At 32.3% G+C, this 17,740-nt stretch overlaps 2 protein-coding genes across 2 annotated transcripts; both read left to right on the top strand.

The window, feature by feature from the left end:
- Nucleotides 1–2,800: 2,800 nt before the first annotated feature.
- Nucleotides 2,801–4,650, top strand: LOC125193467. Its single transcript, XM_048091257.1, has 2 exons — nucleotides 2,801–3,126; nucleotides 3,539–4,650. The coding sequence occupies exons 1-2, from the start codon at nucleotides 3,039–3,041 to the stop codon at nucleotides 4,456–4,458; spliced, it is 1,008 nt and encodes a 335-aa protein (XP_047947214.1). The 5' UTR covers nucleotides 2,801–3,038; the 3' UTR covers nucleotides 4,459–4,650.
- A 10,413-nt stretch (nucleotides 4,651–15,063) lies between these two features.
- Nucleotides 15,064–16,902, top strand: LOC125195227. The gene is made up of 5 exons (XM_048093408.1): nucleotides 15,064–15,380; nucleotides 15,970–16,298; nucleotides 16,380–16,417; nucleotides 16,499–16,771; nucleotides 16,855–16,902. Exons 1-5 carry the CDS (start codon nucleotides 15,064–15,066, stop codon nucleotides 16,900–16,902), a joined length of 1,005 nt encoding a protein of 334 aa, XP_047949365.1.
- Nucleotides 16,903–17,740: the final 838 nt, after the last annotated feature.

The raw sequence follows: 17,740 nt of genomic DNA, 5'->3' as shown, positions 1-17,740 counted from the left end.
TAATCCCTTCCTTATTTTGGAATAGGGATTTGAAGTAGTGTGAAATATAGTGAAATTGGGCTTAAATGTTTTACTAATCTTTGTTTTTGGTCAAAGAGATGTTAATTAGATGGATTTTTTTAGGAGAAAATAACGGGACTAGTGTTAAATACAATGGTCAAATATATGTGTACTAGAATTCAACATTTATTAACAGAATCTCGCCGTTACACTTTTAAGTTTTAACCTTTTAATCTTGTGCATTTGTCACATCTAATACCACATGAAAATTCAAGGTCAATATCTCTAAAAACTAAAACGAAAGAAATACCTAATTAATAAGCAAAATTTCATTTTATTTATTTATTTATTATCACCTATAGATATTGTTACTATAGAGCATAATATTGCTCGAACTAGTACTATAAATTAAGCAAAGCATAGAGTTATGCCCAAAAAATATGTCAATAAGCAATAGAGGTATCATAAAAGAATCAATTAAAAATAACTCAAAAAGCAATATATGGTGAATACTAACGCAACATTTGAGTGTTTACATATGTCGTCCACGAAAGTACATATATTGAGGATTGAAGAGTGTTGGTCGTTACTTCCAAATCTTGTACTCCAGTATCGTTTTGTTGCATACTTACTTGAATAGTGTTGCTTGTTTCAACTACAAACATAATATTCAAACAATTAGCAAATTTAATGGTTAATAAATCTAATTTACTTATTTTATAGTACTTGATAAAAGTACGTACAGCTATGATGTGTATATTATGGAGTAAATGACAAAAACTTACGTGTGCTCTCCCTCATCACGAGCTCCAAGAACGACGTAATGTGTACGTCAACAAGATTATTAGAGACGATGCTAAAAATTTTGTCGATCCCCGATTCTGAATCGATTCAATTTGCAAATTTTTGTTAACACTTAGCCACATTCTGGTGTACACCTTCTAGGAGCGCAACGTATCATTTAATTGAATTCGCAAATGAATCCAACACAAATATTTGAATGTTCGCTTGAAGTAATAAGGCATTGCTAAATAGGCATTATTGAATACACCGTTTTGACGATATATTGAAAAACCTTATATCTTGAAACTAATTCATCAAACTAATGATAAAATTCATGGACGTTTTAGTGGATATTATATGGAATACTTGTTACATAATCACCTACTTATTAGAGAAGGGCAAAACAAGGGGAACAATGGGTAGGATTGTAGGAAAAATACATGATTCGACTTTAGAAAAATTAATTTGGTGTTGCTCATATCATAAGAGATGCTTACTTGTGGCTTACTTGTAAATCTGATTTAGATCTTCAAAAAGTACTTGGTATACATCATTAGAGGAACAATGTCTAAATGCTCTGAATCATTCGATAACTTGTTTGAGAACTAAGTATGTTTTTCCTTTGATACTTGATGCTATTATAATTTATAAAAGAAGTCAACTGTGCAAGGTAAAATTAATTTCAAAATTTATATAGATGTATTTGATTTCCATGAATGGTTTGTTAGTTGATTATCTACTTCCAAAATAGATTAAAGTACGAGTAATCAAGACATAAACTGTAAGTATGGCAAAAAACTAAAAATGATAAAATTAAATATAAAAAATCGACTTCTGGAAAATATATATGGATTTGAAATATGGAGATATCAGGCCAAAAAATAATTTTTACAAAATACAAATATTAACCATGAGGTGTTTTATGTTTACGTGATGATAGATGTTCATTTATTTATAGTTAAATTAGGGTACTTTATTTACGTTGAATCACTGATAGAAGCACACCGAGCGACGTGCGTTTACTTGAATAAAATCCATACACGTCCAAAATCTCCATATATTACGCTAGTAAAATACGTACTAAATTAGTAAAAAGATAACAATAATTAATATCTTATCTAAAATTTAAAAATAACAAAAACAAAGATCCAGAAGGCCGGTCGGTCAAATTGTTTTTTTTTTTGAAATACTTATAAATAGCTAGTCCAAGTAATTTTTTGGAATGTTCGAGAAAACTGATGCACAATTATGATTAATAAAAATTACCAGATTTATCCGACTTAATTTATTAAAAAAAATTCCATCAATTTACTTTCACAATGATATAGTATATTTTTCAGACCAACGTTTCATATTCGAATACTAGTTAACTCCGATAGAGCTTGATGCAAAAATATATCAACTTCAGAAAAATTATACCCTCCGTCACAGATAATTTGTCCCATTTTTTCATTTCAGTCCGTCCCACATAATTTGTCTCATTTCACTTTTTACTATTTTTGGTAGAGGACCTCATATTTCACTAACTCAATCCTACTCACATTTTATTATAAAACTAATATATAAAGTAAGACCCACGTTCCACTCACTTTTTCAACTCATTTTTCATTATATTTCTTAATACATGTGTCCGATCAAAACGAGACGAATTATCTAGGACGGAGGGAGTAATTCTCAAATCATGTGGCAGGTATATATCTGTCACTACACATGTAATGTAAGTACAGCAATATTCTTAAGCAGTAGTAGTAGATACAATATATAGATGCACATGAAGCCAACTAATTCTCTCAAAGTCAAAGCCAACAACAACCAAACAATTTTTTTGTCAAACCTAAACCAATAACCTCGCAATATTAACAACCATTAATTTTGAAAATAAATAAATTTCTTAAAAATCCAGCAATTCTCTCATTAGCTGACACCAAAGCAAGTGCAACACCGACTATAAACCATTGTTATCATAATTGATAATGCTATAAAATAGGAGGAGAGAGAAAGTGGAGAGAGAAGCAGGAGAGGGTCAGCAAAGCAACCTCTCTTCTTTGGATCTCTCAAATAATTTAATAAGTATATCTAAATTGGTTTCTATACGAAGAAAAGCATTACATAGAAAAAGTGGATTTAATTTGTGGGTCCTTTTTGATTGTCTTACATGTTCTTGTCTTTCTTAAAAAGGTGGTTGATTTAGGAACCCTTTAGTAGTCAATTTATTTTTTCTTCTTGATTCTTGGTTTCTTGAAACAAAAGAAGTTATGAGCCAATTTCGTGCAAATTCATCTCCTGACTTGGATTTTCCCGGTACAGCAAAGGATCAAAGATATGATGATTTGGCATTACAAGGTAATGATCTTGAATCTTTCCTATGTTGTAGTGATTATGATTCTTGAGTTTTTTTTTTCATTTTGTAATTTTCAATCTGACATGAGGGATTATCTTGTTTCTTTTATTCTTACTTTCTTTCACTCTTGATTTATGACGTTGAATTAGGCTTGATTCTATTATGAGTAGTTGTTTTTTTCTTATATTTTGTTGATTCCAAACGTTGTAGTGATAATCTTGATGACATTTCATTTTTAATTTGATCAACAATGTTGTGGGCAATTTCAGTTGAAATATGCAAATTTTGTTTTATTATTGATGTTCTCTCACTCTCATGATTCACAAATGCAATCTTGATTCTTGAAAATAAGGGAATTCATTAAGTGATGAATAAGGTGAATGATAATTTTTTTTATTGAAATTAAAATTTCAGGGGTGGCAGCAAATGTAAAATTACTGCTAAAACTAATCCAAGATCATCAAATAGCCTGTGATCAAGACAAGAATGATCATAGGAGAATGTTGAGGGTAGCCACAATGATGACAATTTTGGACAATGCAAAGGACAGAATCCAAAAATGCCAATCATTTGGCCTTAAGAAACCGGATCCCGAGCTGAGGAGGTGCAACACCGACTTGCGCCGCAGCCCGGTCCCATCGGGCAAGAAGCCCGGTGGCGAGGCCGAGGCCGTGCCAATGGATCCGGACGAGGAGAAGGATCGGCTGAGGCGCGAGCTGAGCTCGAGCATAGCTGCACAGAGGAACCTCAGAGCGATGTGCTCGAGTTTAGGGAAGGAGAAGAAGTTCATGGAGGCAGAGCTTTCGAAAAAGGTTCATGAATTGAGTGAGATGGAGGAGCTTTTGAACAATCTCAAGGCCCAAAATGAGACATTGCGCCAAAAGGTTCAAGAATGCCTCTCTGATCCCAAGGAGAGTAAGCCGGCCGATATTGATGGTGGTGGTGGTGGAGGTGGAGAAATGTACTCGGCGTTTGGGTTGCAAGAGAGGAACAAGGTGCTCTCGGAGCAGTTGATGAGGTCTCTAGATGGTTATCGGTCGATGAAGAGGAAGCTCAAGGCGTCGCTAGAAGAGAATAATATGCTACATTCGACCGTGGATGAGGTTGGGGCCAAAGTTGTGGGGAGTTTGGAGAGGGTTAAGAGTTTGAAGAATCGGATGGCTACGTCCCCTTCTGAGGGCGAGACATCCCTCGATCTCCTGCAGGAGATCGAGGGGTTGGAGGGTATGTTCGAGTGCTTCCAAATGTTGGTGGAGAAGCACGAGAAGAGGCAGGGCGACTGCGCTCGGCTAAGTGGCGAGATCAATGCATATAAGCCCTCGGTTCTGGCGTGATTGTGGTTTAGGATCTTGGAGTGACTAACTCAAATTTTTCTTGGTAGTTATCTTTAATTTTTTGTTTTTGTTTTGGGATTTTTCCAAGTGATTGTTGAAGATGAGATAGGGTCTTCATTGTGTGTGACAAATTATGTGATGATTTATATAGGTCATTGTAATGTAAATTGATGTATCATAGTCTTCTTGCTTCAAGGCAACCTACAAAGCATTGTTTTTTTGCAAAGTTGCTAAAGGCAATGAAGTTAGTGTCAGATATTTTGATGATGAAATAAAATTACAATAATCAAGAAAATCATGTCACAGACAGTGTTATGAATTCAAGATGTTTATCACGAAAATGAATTTCAAACACATGAAAAGAAAAAAATCGACGCCTGAGTTCTTTTATACCAGTAGCTTAGATGAATTGCTAGATTCAAATTGTTTAAATAAGATTTTGTTAAAGAATCTTATCATGGTACTATATTTGTAGTAAACAACCTTTTCTAATTCTATGCTACCTAGTGACACGTCACCTGGATTTACTAACTCTAAAACTGTCCTAGCGGCAATGAGCTTAGACATTTTTAATAGAGATCTCGAGTTCGATTATCCTCTCTAGGTTCAATGGAGGGGGGACTTGACTCGCTCGGTTAATTGTCAGGGAACCGAGTTTCCTCCAAAAAACTCATCATATGCATAGGGGGCAAGCTGTAACCAATCCGCAGGTCCAAGTCGGAGGGGGGTTTTGGAGTATGGGATTGCATGCGGTGGAACCAGTCACTATAAAGAGTTTGTAACCAAGGGGCCGCATGCATGCGGTGGAACCAGTCACTATAAAAAGTTACCCAACACAGCTTCACTACTGTCGTGTAGTTGCAACACCTCTCAACACCTCTCAGCACAAGTGTGAGCTCTTGGGAGATGGGCTTGTGACAGACAGTAGGTTAAGTCCTCCCCTTAGCGGGTCACTGCATACCTTGATTTAACACCTTTCACAATACTGTCGGATCAGAATATATGAGATGAGAGCGAGAGTTTCAACCTTTTTTTATGACATAGTCTAAAATTACACATCACTCGGCTTATTAATAATGCATGAGTGGGCCCGTTAAATTAAACTAGAGCTATATTAATATTGTATGAGTGGGCCATTAAATTAAACTAGCTTGAAAACATAAATTAATTATATTAGTATAGCTCTAGTTCAACTCAATAATAATCGAATCAAACTCAAGCTTTAGCTCTATTCTGTCTTTACTTTTTTATACGTCTAATTAACATACTAAATATTCATTTATTAAACTCCATACTGAAAAATTCCATCTTAACTATGAGAGAACGAAAACGAAGAGAATATAATAGTAAGGCTATATTAATATACTATCATTTCTATTTTATTTTTGGAAAAGAAAATATTTTGTTGACTAGATAAGATAGGTGTTTTTATTGTTTAATTTCTCATTTAAAATAAACAGTTTGTTATTTAAGTGAAAAAATATATTTTTTCACAGCTTATTAGAAGTAGCCCAAAGTGTTCCAAAAAGGCCCAAAAATCATAATGGTATGGTAAAGATAATAAAGTAGTTATCTCTCCTTCTGCCATTAGGAGTCTCGTTCCTTTGTGACACGAGTTTTAAGAAATGTTAAGAAAAATAGATGAAAAAGAGTCAGTAGAATATGAGTCTCACTTGTATATATTAGTTTTAAATGAAATGTGAGTGAAATGAGTTAATGGAATGTAAGACCCTATTACCATTTATGATAAAAGTGAACCGGGACTCCTATTTGCGGACGGACTAAAATGAAAAAACGGGACTCCTATTCGCGAACGGATGAAGTACTATCTAGTATTATTAGAAAAAATGAATGTATATATACAACTCCCTCCATCCACCATTTATAATCCCATTTTTACATGGCATGAGTTTTCAGATATTATTTGATTTTGTGAAGAAAAATATGAAAACAAGTTAATGAAATATGAGCCCCAATTTTATATATTTGTTTTATAATAGAGTGTGAGTGTAATGAGTGTGTTGAATGGTAAGTCCACCCACTAAAATAGAAAAATCAGATAGACTTTAAACCACGAATATTTCAAAATGTCAAATAAGAATTTGAATCGCGAATAGAGGAAGGAGTATTACATATCAAAATTTCACTAGTTTGGTTTAACTATTTCTTTTAATCAAATGGCAAACAAAGTTGAAAATTTCATTTCTATGAAGGATAGGGTACCCTGGTGTTATATACTCTAGTTCATATTTTCTCCGTTCTACGGAAGATGATTCCTTTCTTGGGCAGCATGGAAATTTATGAAATTTAATTTGTGCATAAAATGGAAAGAGTAAAATAAGATAGAGGGAATAAAGCAAAGAGAAAAGTATTTTTATTTTTAATAATGGATTATTTTTATTGGAGCAACTATAAAAGAAAATAGTCATCTTTTCAATGGTAGGAGAGAGTACTAAATTGACGTAAATGCAAACCAGCACACTTTTAATCTGCCGCTCACAATGTTTTATGCCACTGTCGACAACCCATTGGACCGTAACTAAAGTAAAACGGCCCATACTTAAGAGAATGTCTATGATGTTATAAATTACTACTTCCGTTTATACCAAAGCGATGTGAGATGCAGCCAATTTCATTCAACGACTTTAGAGAGAGAATACAATAGAAATAAAGGAGTTTAGTTTTAGTAAATAGTAATGCTGTCATTTTAGATAGGACAAACGTGTCATCTTTAGTGGGATAGAGAGAGTTAGGCCTGTTAAATAGATATCGAATATTGGATACCTGATATCCAAATCCGAAATATCGGATAATTAGATACCCGATACTCAATTTTTCGGGTTTCGAGATCAGGTCCGGGTATATGATTTTTGAATTATCGGATAGTAGTACCCGATAGGGTACACCCAAATTACCCGATTGTTTTTTATTTTTTTAAAAGTTTATTTAAAAATTAAATAATTAAATGTACTCCCAAAATCTTTCGCTTTTAAGTCATATTTATGATTAATGTATGAATTGTGATGTTTATTATGGCTGAATGAATGAGGTTATAACTTATGAATATTTTATTTCTAAAAATTTGTAGTAGTTTTTTTTTCTCTTAAATTCGAACTACTTCAAGTTTGTATCAGATTCGAACCACAAGTTTGTATTTCTAAAAGATTGTAGTTAATTTTCTTAAAAAGTTAATAATAAAATAAAATAATAATCCAAAATCATTTTCGTATCGGGTATCAGATATTAGATTTTGAAAAATTCGAGATCGGGTACCTAAAATTTTCGAATCGAATATCCACGGATACCCGATTGGATATGCCTGAGGGAGTAGTACATTTTTTTCTAAGATTTCGTATTTGGAAATAAGTAGGGATGGACGGAATTTAGCCACGTGAATTTCTTGATTTTAGCTAGGTTGTACTATTTCTCTCTTTTTTCCGTCCTTCCAATAAAAGATATCTCACTTTCATTTTAGTTTGTCCTACTAAAAATATTACATTTCTATTTTGAATAAAAAGTTCTCTTCCTTATAGTAATATAAATATTATATTTTTCTTTTTCACTTAATACATAAAATAAAATTTTCTAAAATATTATATTAAAATATTATATTATCATATAAGTGTAACATCTTTTTTTTGGGAAGGGGGAGTAATGTATTTTGCTTACACTCACATTAAGCATCTTCACTAGTCATGATCATTACGTAAGTGAATAGAGATCGTTGTCAGAATAAAAATAAACATGCTGATAAATTTTCAGTCATGTCACTTTAGCCTTTTGTCCACATCATAAACTCTATAGATGCAAAATTCCAAAACTAACTATTCCTAATTTCAGAATTAAGAATTTTTTAATTTCAAATTTATACTCCTAGTATTTAAATCACATTTTAGTTTATGCAGGAGGAAAATACTTTGCAAGAAAGTAGCCAGTGTTATATAAACAAAATCTCACCAGAACACAATAGTTTTTTTCGGTTTATCACGGTTCCGAACCGCCGGTATCCAGTGGTTTTTAACGATTCTAACTCGGTTTTTCAGTGGTTTTTCGCGGTTCCGGTACGGTTTCGGTTCCGGAATTTTGGAACCTGAACTGAACTGAACTACGGTTCTAAAAGTGACAATTTCGGTTCTATTTAAATCTCACGATTTCGAACCACCAGTTATGGTTTCACGGTTAATCGTTCGAACTGTAAACCTTGGACATCTCTAATTGCATTATAAGAAATTTGTTATATTTGTTAAATTGGAGTTTAGTGCAGTTAATTTTTGTATTTAGTGTATAAACTTATATATATAAAATATTCATTCATCTCAAATGAATTGAGACATTTGTTTTTAAGTAAACGGTGTTTACTAAATTAAGTGAAAAATAAATAAAGTAAAATAAAATAAAATATTTAAATTAAAATGGTTAATTTTATAAAAAAAATAAAATGACTCAATCAATCGCTTTGGACAAGAGAGCCTCTTTTTCTTATATGAAATACTAATACAGTAGCTTATACTACAAAATTAAAATATTGAGAATAAAAAGTAGTATCACTATTATAAATATACATTCTCTCTTTCTTACTATTTGAAGCAAAGAATTAATATTGAGTCACACAGTTCGGCCTATTTTTATAACTTAAATATCACGAGGTTTTGATTTATTTGGTTAGTCTTTTTTATTATAAAGTTTTTCATATTCCCAAAATTCCTAAATTCCAAACTCCTATGAGCCTATCATCAGGTGGACCAATACCTTTCTCTATAAAATGACATTTCAGAAATTTGTGGATGCACACATGCCAAAAGATGGACCACTGTGGAACCTTAAAAGGAAAAAAATACAATATAATGAAACAAATAAGTATTATTAAACGGCAATTTAACTCATTGAGATTTAAGAATGATCTGTACGTCATAGACTTACTTGTTTTTTTCTTTTTGTTATGATAATATAAATTTGGATCCCCCCCCCCCGTTATAAGATGTTTGACATCAATACGCTATACTCCCTCCGTCCACAAAAGATGTCACACTTGTGGGACGATACAAAATTTTAGTAGGTTTTATTTTGTGTGTTAAATGGAGAGAGAAAATATTATTTTTATATTCATGTGAGAGAGATTTTTTTTCCGAAAATAGAAATGTGACATCTTTTATGGGACAAACTAAAAAGGATAGTGTGACATCTTTTGTGGGACGGAGAGAGTACAATTTTACAGAATAACAATTTATATTATACGAATGGGATATTACCTTCTATTTATATTATATATATAATGACTAAGAAAAATTTACCCATTCCAAATCTGATATGTTCGAGTGGGGTCAGAGCCTAGGTGACTTGGGCTGAGCCCTGAATGACTTATGTTCGAGGGGGGTCCAGGATGACTCAAGTTCGACTCAAACTCTAACTGATTTTGCATTTTTCTACGGCTACTATAAAACTTTTGTAAAACATAGTATAATTTAAAATGATGTAAAGTTTGAGTTTAATGTAAATGATTTGAGTGATATTATTTTTTGTGTAACATTAGCTAAAAAAATGAGTTTAAGTTTGACATAAATGATTAGAAATGCTTAATTCAAAGTTCAAAATATAAACTCAATAATAAAAATATCCTTTATATATGGATAAATAAAATGAAACTTTAAAGGTCGTACGAGTTTGAATCCCCACCATTTAGTCGTGGACATTAATAATTCTACCTTTAAACATAATATTTTTTCATATTTTGAAGAATAATGTTTGTCACAGTGACACAGTCTAAAGACTAGAGCGACATATAAATGGAACGAAAAATATGCTTAATCTTTTAAGACATATAAAAACATCCACAACAATGTCCCTTTTCATGGGGCGTCTGTCCTCCCGGGACGGAATGGTAAGGGATGCCATTGCAGCCGTCCCCTCACGAGAAATATGCTTAATCTTTTAAGATATATGCTTAATCTTTTAATATACTTTTTAATTTCTAAGAATTTTAATTATGTAGTAATTTTTAAAATTTAAAAATTATAAGTAATTTTTGGATTATTTAATGAAATATTTTTTTATTAATTACTCCATATTGTTAAATTGTGCGAGTAGAAATGAAATAGTGGGTCTCATGGACAATGAAATGAAGAGATGATTAACTTATGAATGGTTATAGATGCTTTCCCTCAAATAAGAATAAAGTAAAAAGTGGTATGAGGCCATGAATAACGATGCTCTAAGAATGGAAATAACACGATATTCATTATTTACAATTTTTACATGATTTTTGTCGCAGTAAAAGCTATCGCACCTTTTAACCTTTACTTGTGACAAGTAGTATATGATTTTTGTCGCAGTAAAAAATGTCGCACCTTTTAACTTACTCGTGACAAGTACGTACTAGTAATTTCAACAAACGCATCACATTAATGCAGCAATTGTCAATCCAAATGAATACATAAGCAACAATAAATAAAACATTAGAAAAGATAAGATTCGAGAGGCAAAAAATTATAAACAAAATAACAAAATGTACATTCTCCTTTTAATAATGTGGGACAAAGCTGTTATTAAATTGTACTGTGAAACATGTGTTAATTCTATTAGCAGTTCAAATTTTATTTACGTTTGTCAAATGATCAAATAAAATTCAAATGTTATTTATCTTATTAATAAACTAAACGATTTATTTTGATCTTATAGTGTTCATTCCCGGTGGCTATCGATTTTGTAAAACCAACAATTTTCAAATCGGGGTAGATTTAGCCATTTAGTACTTCTACTATTTATAATTTAAATTAAATGATGTAATGAGGAGAATACAAGATTGTGAATGGAGTATGCTATGCAGTTGATAATCATTGGGTGCAAAGCTGATAATTATTTTGCTGATGGAAAATTAGTACCTGAAGTCAATCAAATGGAAAATTAGAAACTGAAATCCATCAAATGAAAAGTGTCTCCTTTTGGTAAAATATATTCGGGGAACATATTTTTTACTCGGTGAACTTTGTCAAACTCTCATTTTTAATTCATAATATTTGAAAATCTTTTTTGAGGTTCGTTAATTTCGACTTAAATCATTTGAGCTACTTTGTCTTTTTTTTTACATTTTACTCTTATAGCTATGAAGGGTAATTTAGTCTATTTACTCTCTCTTCTTCATTAAAATAATTTATTTCTCTTTTCTTTCTATCTCTTTAGTCACACGAATGAGATATGCATCTAGCTGTGATCACATTTGAATCCTACTCCCCCGTCCACGATTTAAAGAATCATTTTAACTTAGCACGGATTTTAAAAAATTATTTGATTTTGTGAAGAAAAGTAAAAGGAGAAAGTGAGTGGAATGTGAGACCCATTTCATGTATTAGTTTTATATTGGATTGTGAGTGTAAAAAGTTGGTGGAGTGTGAGATTTGCATACTAAAAATGGAATAAAGTAAATGGTTCTATAAATCATGGACAAACCAAAATGGCAAAAAGTCTCTTTAAATGGTGGCCGGAAGGAGTATCAAATTGGTGTGAGAATTGACTTGGACTAGGACGAATGAGATGAAGAAGAAGAGAGAGAAGGATGAATGAGAAGAAGAAAGAGAGGGAAATCAGGGGCGGAGCCAGGATTTCATTGTAAGAGAGGCAAAATTATACTCCCTTCGTCCAAATAAATATGAAACGTTTGCTTTTCGGCACAAGATTTTATGCAGTGTTGTTTTGTGAGTTAAAGAAGAGAGAGAGAAAAATAGAGATAAAGTTATATCTATTTTAGGAAACGTTTCATTTTTAATGGGACAATTTAAAAAGGAAAACGTTTCACTTTTAATGAGATAGATGGAGTAATATAGATCAAACAATAGTAAGTCGGAGTTGACGAGCCTCAAAAGATACTCCCTCTGTCCACGAATAGGAGTCCCGTTTTTCCATTTTGGTCCGTCCACGAATAGGAGTCCCGGTTCATACATACCATAAATGGTAAAGAGACCCCACATTCAACTAACTCATTCCACTCACATATCATTTAAAACTAATATATACAAGTGGGACCCCTATTCCACTAACTTTCTTCCACCCATTTTTCTTAACATTTCTTAAAACTCGTGCCAAATAGAAATGAGACTCCTATTCATGGACGGAGGGAGTATTTTCAAATATTACGAACCAAAAATGATAATTTTGCAAAGTTTTTAGACAAAAAAATGTTCACGTCACATATATATATACTTCCTTTTTTTCTTGATTAAAGATTTGCACCGTGCGAACTTATAATATTACTAGGTTTATTATTCATCGTCCGTTCGAAGTTACTCGCATAAATATTAAATACTTAATTTATAGTTTCGGCATATCCATATAAAATTGATAATTTCAGCTTTATAAATTTATATTCCCTCTGTCCTAACTAAGTTGAGTCATAATTTTTGGACATAGAGATTTAAGAAATTATATTGAAAATTAGGAGAAAGGTATAAAATAGGAAAGACATATAGAGAGTAAAGTATGTAATGGAATAAAGTATGAGTGATTTGGTATTTTATTTTTAGTTAAAAAAGAAAATGACTCAACTTTGTTGAGATATCAAAAAAAAATACGACTCAACTTACGGAGGGAGTACATAAAATGCCTTTTAAACCATATGCATTCAGATCTTCTACAAAATGATTCAAAATTGTCATATTTTAAAAAAGAAATTTTGAAAAGATATTGGTATTTTATTAGAAAAATCATAGAATTTGATCAAATTTTAGTAAATATCATAATTTAAAAGTACTATTAAAAAACTACAAAATTTCATTTTATTTACAGTTAATTATACCACTGGGAATTAAATGGTATCACCTATTAATACAAAGATTTTTCTTATTGTTGTTTTAGCTGCAAGATTGAACAAAACTTATCAAATATTCTCTTTGACCATGAAAAATAATCCCAATTATTGACCCCATAAGTTTTAACAAGAAATTAGTAAAGTAAGAGAGAGTGTAGAAAAATAGATTATGTCAAAGAGAGGGGAAAAAGTATTAAGAAAGAAAAGTAGAAAAAACGGTAAAAAATAAGAGAAAGCGTTTATATAGTATATATATTAAACTATTTTTCGTGAACTTCCAAAATGACAAATGAGATTAATTTTTTTGAATGGAGGAAGTATATAATTTTTAATTTTTTTTCAGTTTTGTAACAAGAATCAAAATTTGACTAAAAAGTCTGAAATTTTATAGGCAAGTAGGAGTACAACATAAAAAATGATGATAAAGAGAAAATTCTGAAAAATAATTGGAGCTATTATCATGAACTGTAAAATCTTTTAATAATGCTGGTCATTGTGGCAGACACGAATTGTCAGTTACCATAAAATGACATTATTTTGTCATGATCACTAGTGAATTTCAAGTAATATCACGCATTTTTCGTATTTTTGGAGGAATAACCGAATAACGTCATCGAACCATAATATAACCAGCTAGTATAAAATAGTACTCCAATAGTCTACTACTACTACTACAAATAATAATAATAATAATAATAATAATAATAATAATAATAATAATAATAGTTCTTCTTATGTAATTGTTCTTTTTTGCTTATTTTGAAGGGGAGATGTTATGATTCAGACTTAAAATTTTTAAAAAATAGGGTCTCTCAAACGAATTACAGTATTAACTTGTGACGTTAATATTGGTCTTCCATTTAATGTCAAAGTAAAAATAATTTGACTATCTTTTTATTATTTATTTCCTCATGTTTAAGATATTCAATATCCATTACTCCTCCGTCCGCGAATATGAGTCTCGTTTTTTCATTTCAGTCCTTCAGCGAATACGAGTCCCGATTCATATATAATTACTATAAATGGTAAAGAGGTCTCGCATTCCACTTATATATATAGAATTACTTAAAACTAATATAATGTAGATAAGACCCTTATCTATACTTTGTTCTTTTGATTCCTTTACTTGTTCTTCACTTTAACTATTTATTTATGATTTTTTTAAAAAGGTGTAAAAAATAACAATGACTCATCTATGAGGAAACAAAATGAGTATTACATATCTGATGATTTTAAAGTCAGATCGGATCCGACAATACCTGATAACCGAAATTTGGTTGGACAATCCTAAAAGAAAGGTTTTCTAAGAATATACTTTTTGAAGAAGCGAAATCACTGTCAAGCCAATGTAAGATATGAATGGGGGTTTTGAATACACCCTTACACTTGTGGAACGTAAGGTACATTAGAACTCCACATATACAACAAAGAGATCCATAATTAACTTAAACTTGCTCTCGTACCATATCAGAAACGATGTATTTGATCCTTAAAATGCATTGTAGCTAAGAAGGTATAGAGTTATACAATTATATGTGTAGGAAAGAGACGAAAGCACTTAAAAAATGAATAGGGCCGGGGTAGAATACTCTCCACTCTTACAATTATGAAATAAATTAAAAATTGAGTTCCTTGGCTAGGATTGCTCCAAATCCAATAAACCAATGTGTCTGCACCTCCAAACAAAGGCGGGAACTTATTTGCTTTCCGTGTCTATTTAATAGAAACACAACTTGACATCTTACATAATATTCCAAAACAACAACTTAACAACTCCATACAAACCTCGGCGCCGGAAAATCAAGAAAATGGAGGATCTCCCTCACCACTTCTTCACTGACATTTTCGGTGGTGCCCCGCGCCCACGTAGCATATTCTCCCACCAAATATCCGCCAACGCTAGCTTCTACGATGACGTCTTCTGCCCGACGGAGGAGGCGCCGCCGCCGCCGTCGCTGAGGCGGAGGGGACGGAATTTGCCCCTTTTTGATATTCCTTCGTTGCAGCTTAACCAAAAGAGTCGTTCCTTCGTACACATTTTTGGGTTGGATGCGAAGAAGAAGAAGAAGGAGAAGAGGTTGTATTCCGAATACGACGACGTTGCTATGTCAGCGGCGAAGCTCAGGTGCGTGCGTGCGAGTATAAAACAATGATGTTACAAATTAAATTAATCCTCTTAGGTGGCGTTCGGTTACCATGACTAATTATTATAAGACTATCCATCTAGGATTACGTTGTGAGATTTTTAGTTGGAGGGGGAGACTGTGACTAATTATCATTAGACTATCCATCTATGATTAAATTGTGGGGGTCAATCTTATGAACCAAACATGATACATATTTAATCATGATATTTAATCTTGCCAACCGAACACCCCTTATTTTATTTGATATAGCAAAATAGTTGTCGAATCTTTTTAATAAATACTACTACTAGTTTAACTAAAATAATATGTGCATTTTTAAGGACCAAAACATGGAATTTAAGTTTTAATTATTTTATAGTATATTTTCGAAGATGCATGTTTAAACACCAAACTCATGCATGCATGATTGGAGACTTAATTCCAAACTTGTGGTCAAACCCGAAAAAAAAAAAGAAGTTGATAACAACGTTGTGAATACCCTTGTTTGGATTTATGATATGTTTAAAAAAATCGAGTGATCAATAATTGTAAATTATTAAAGTAATATTCATTTCCCACAATTTGTAGAGCAATGGACATCAAGACCAAGTGGAATTCCACGAGAAACGGAGATTCCGATCATAAAAAGTGGGCACTATTTTCCGATTTGGATTGTGATAACAAATTAGGGGGCTGCCCTCCTCGAATCGAGGAAAATGTTACTAACATGGAGCAGATAAAAGCAGAAATAATTGATGAAGAAATGGAAATTGATGAAGATGATTTTGTGAGCTCATACGTTATAGATCTTGATTGTTGCAGTAGAGAAACTGCAAGTGCTTATGTACCGAGCGACGTTGATGAAGCGATCGCGTGGGCCAAGCAAAGGTTTCACTCCCAAGAGAAACCCACACTTGGTTAGTTAACTAATAAACTGATTTTTCTTGTTTCAATTTTAAGTATTTTGAATCTGTACATGTTGTATTATTACTAAGCAGCCACAGGAGTGATGGATGATGAGTCAAGAGGGGTTGAGGTACATTTCAATTTGTGAGTCTATTTGTTTTATGTTAACAAGGTGGGAGTAATTAATTAATAATGTGTAAAATGATGATAGAAAGAGGATGATAAGAGCATAGTTGATGAAAAGATAAGGTTGTGGTTGAGCGGCAAGGAATCCGATATCCGGCTGCTATTGTCCTCCCTTCATCAGATCGTATGGCCTAACAGCGGGTGGATGGCGATCCCTCTAGCGAAACTAATGGAGAGCTCCCAAGTGAAGAAAGCTTATCAAAAAGCAATTCTATGCCTACATCCAGACAAGCTTCAGCAAAGAGGAGCATCACTCATACACAAGTACATTGCACACAAAGTCTTCGCCGCTCTTCAAGTGAGTACTTATAATTTAATCATGTCAACTTCTCACTAGCTTAGCTTATTAATAGAACTATTCTTATTTTGTGATTGTCTAAGGATGCTTGGACATCATTTAGCTCCCTGGATGTCTCCAAAATCTATTGAGACCCAGATTTCGTGTTCATTCATCGATCGAGGTTTGGGAAATGTTTTGTTAGACATGGAAAGTGAGATTTGGAGTTGGAAAACTTGGAGTGATAAATAAATGTTTATCGATATGTGACAATAAATGTTCGAGGGTTTGGATATGTAATATTTGATTGTTGCAAGAAATTAATGTTGGTTTTAGTAGTATTTGATTGTGTTAATTAATTCATCAATGAGAGTTCTTGGATAATTTTGTTTCCAGAATTGGTGATCCATATCTTCATGACATCCTTGTAATTAGTTGCGGGTATTATCTGAATAGTTTATATTAGTGGATTAATTCAAATATTCAAATGTGATCACCTATATATCTAGAGTTTATCCATGCTAATAAAATTCGTTGGGGTTACAAAACAAAAATAAAAAACTGTTAAAAGATAAAATTTGCCAGTAATGTGTTTTATATTCCATCTAAACGCTTGAAATTCACATAAAAACAAACGGAGTACTAATAAAAATGTGAAAATATTTCGCGTACCGAAAGTAGAATACGACATATTATTAAGATTTTGACTGAGGCCGACAAAATTATCAAGGCCACAATTGAAGAATAACTTGATAATTTAAAAGTCGTTTAATTTATTGATTAACTAATTACTGATGGATTCCGATTCTGATTCCGATTCCGATTCCGATTCCGATTCCGATTCGATCATAGGTTAACCAAAAACAGCGGAATCGTTTAATCAGCCTTACATTTTATAAAGGTCAGTGAAATAATGATCATGTGAAATTTTTGTACTAGTTCCTTAGGCTAACATTCGTAGTTATTCCTTTGGTCATTTTATTTTTCTTT

This window comes from Salvia hispanica, chromosome 6 (genome assembly GCF_023119035.1).
Source record: "Salvia hispanica cultivar TCC Black 2014 chromosome 6, UniMelb_Shisp_WGS_1.0, whole genome shotgun sequence".
Classification (NCBI taxonomy): Eukaryota; Viridiplantae; Streptophyta; class Magnoliopsida; order Lamiales; family Lamiaceae; genus Salvia; species Salvia hispanica.
This window is presented reverse-complemented; position numbering and strand designations above follow the sequence as displayed.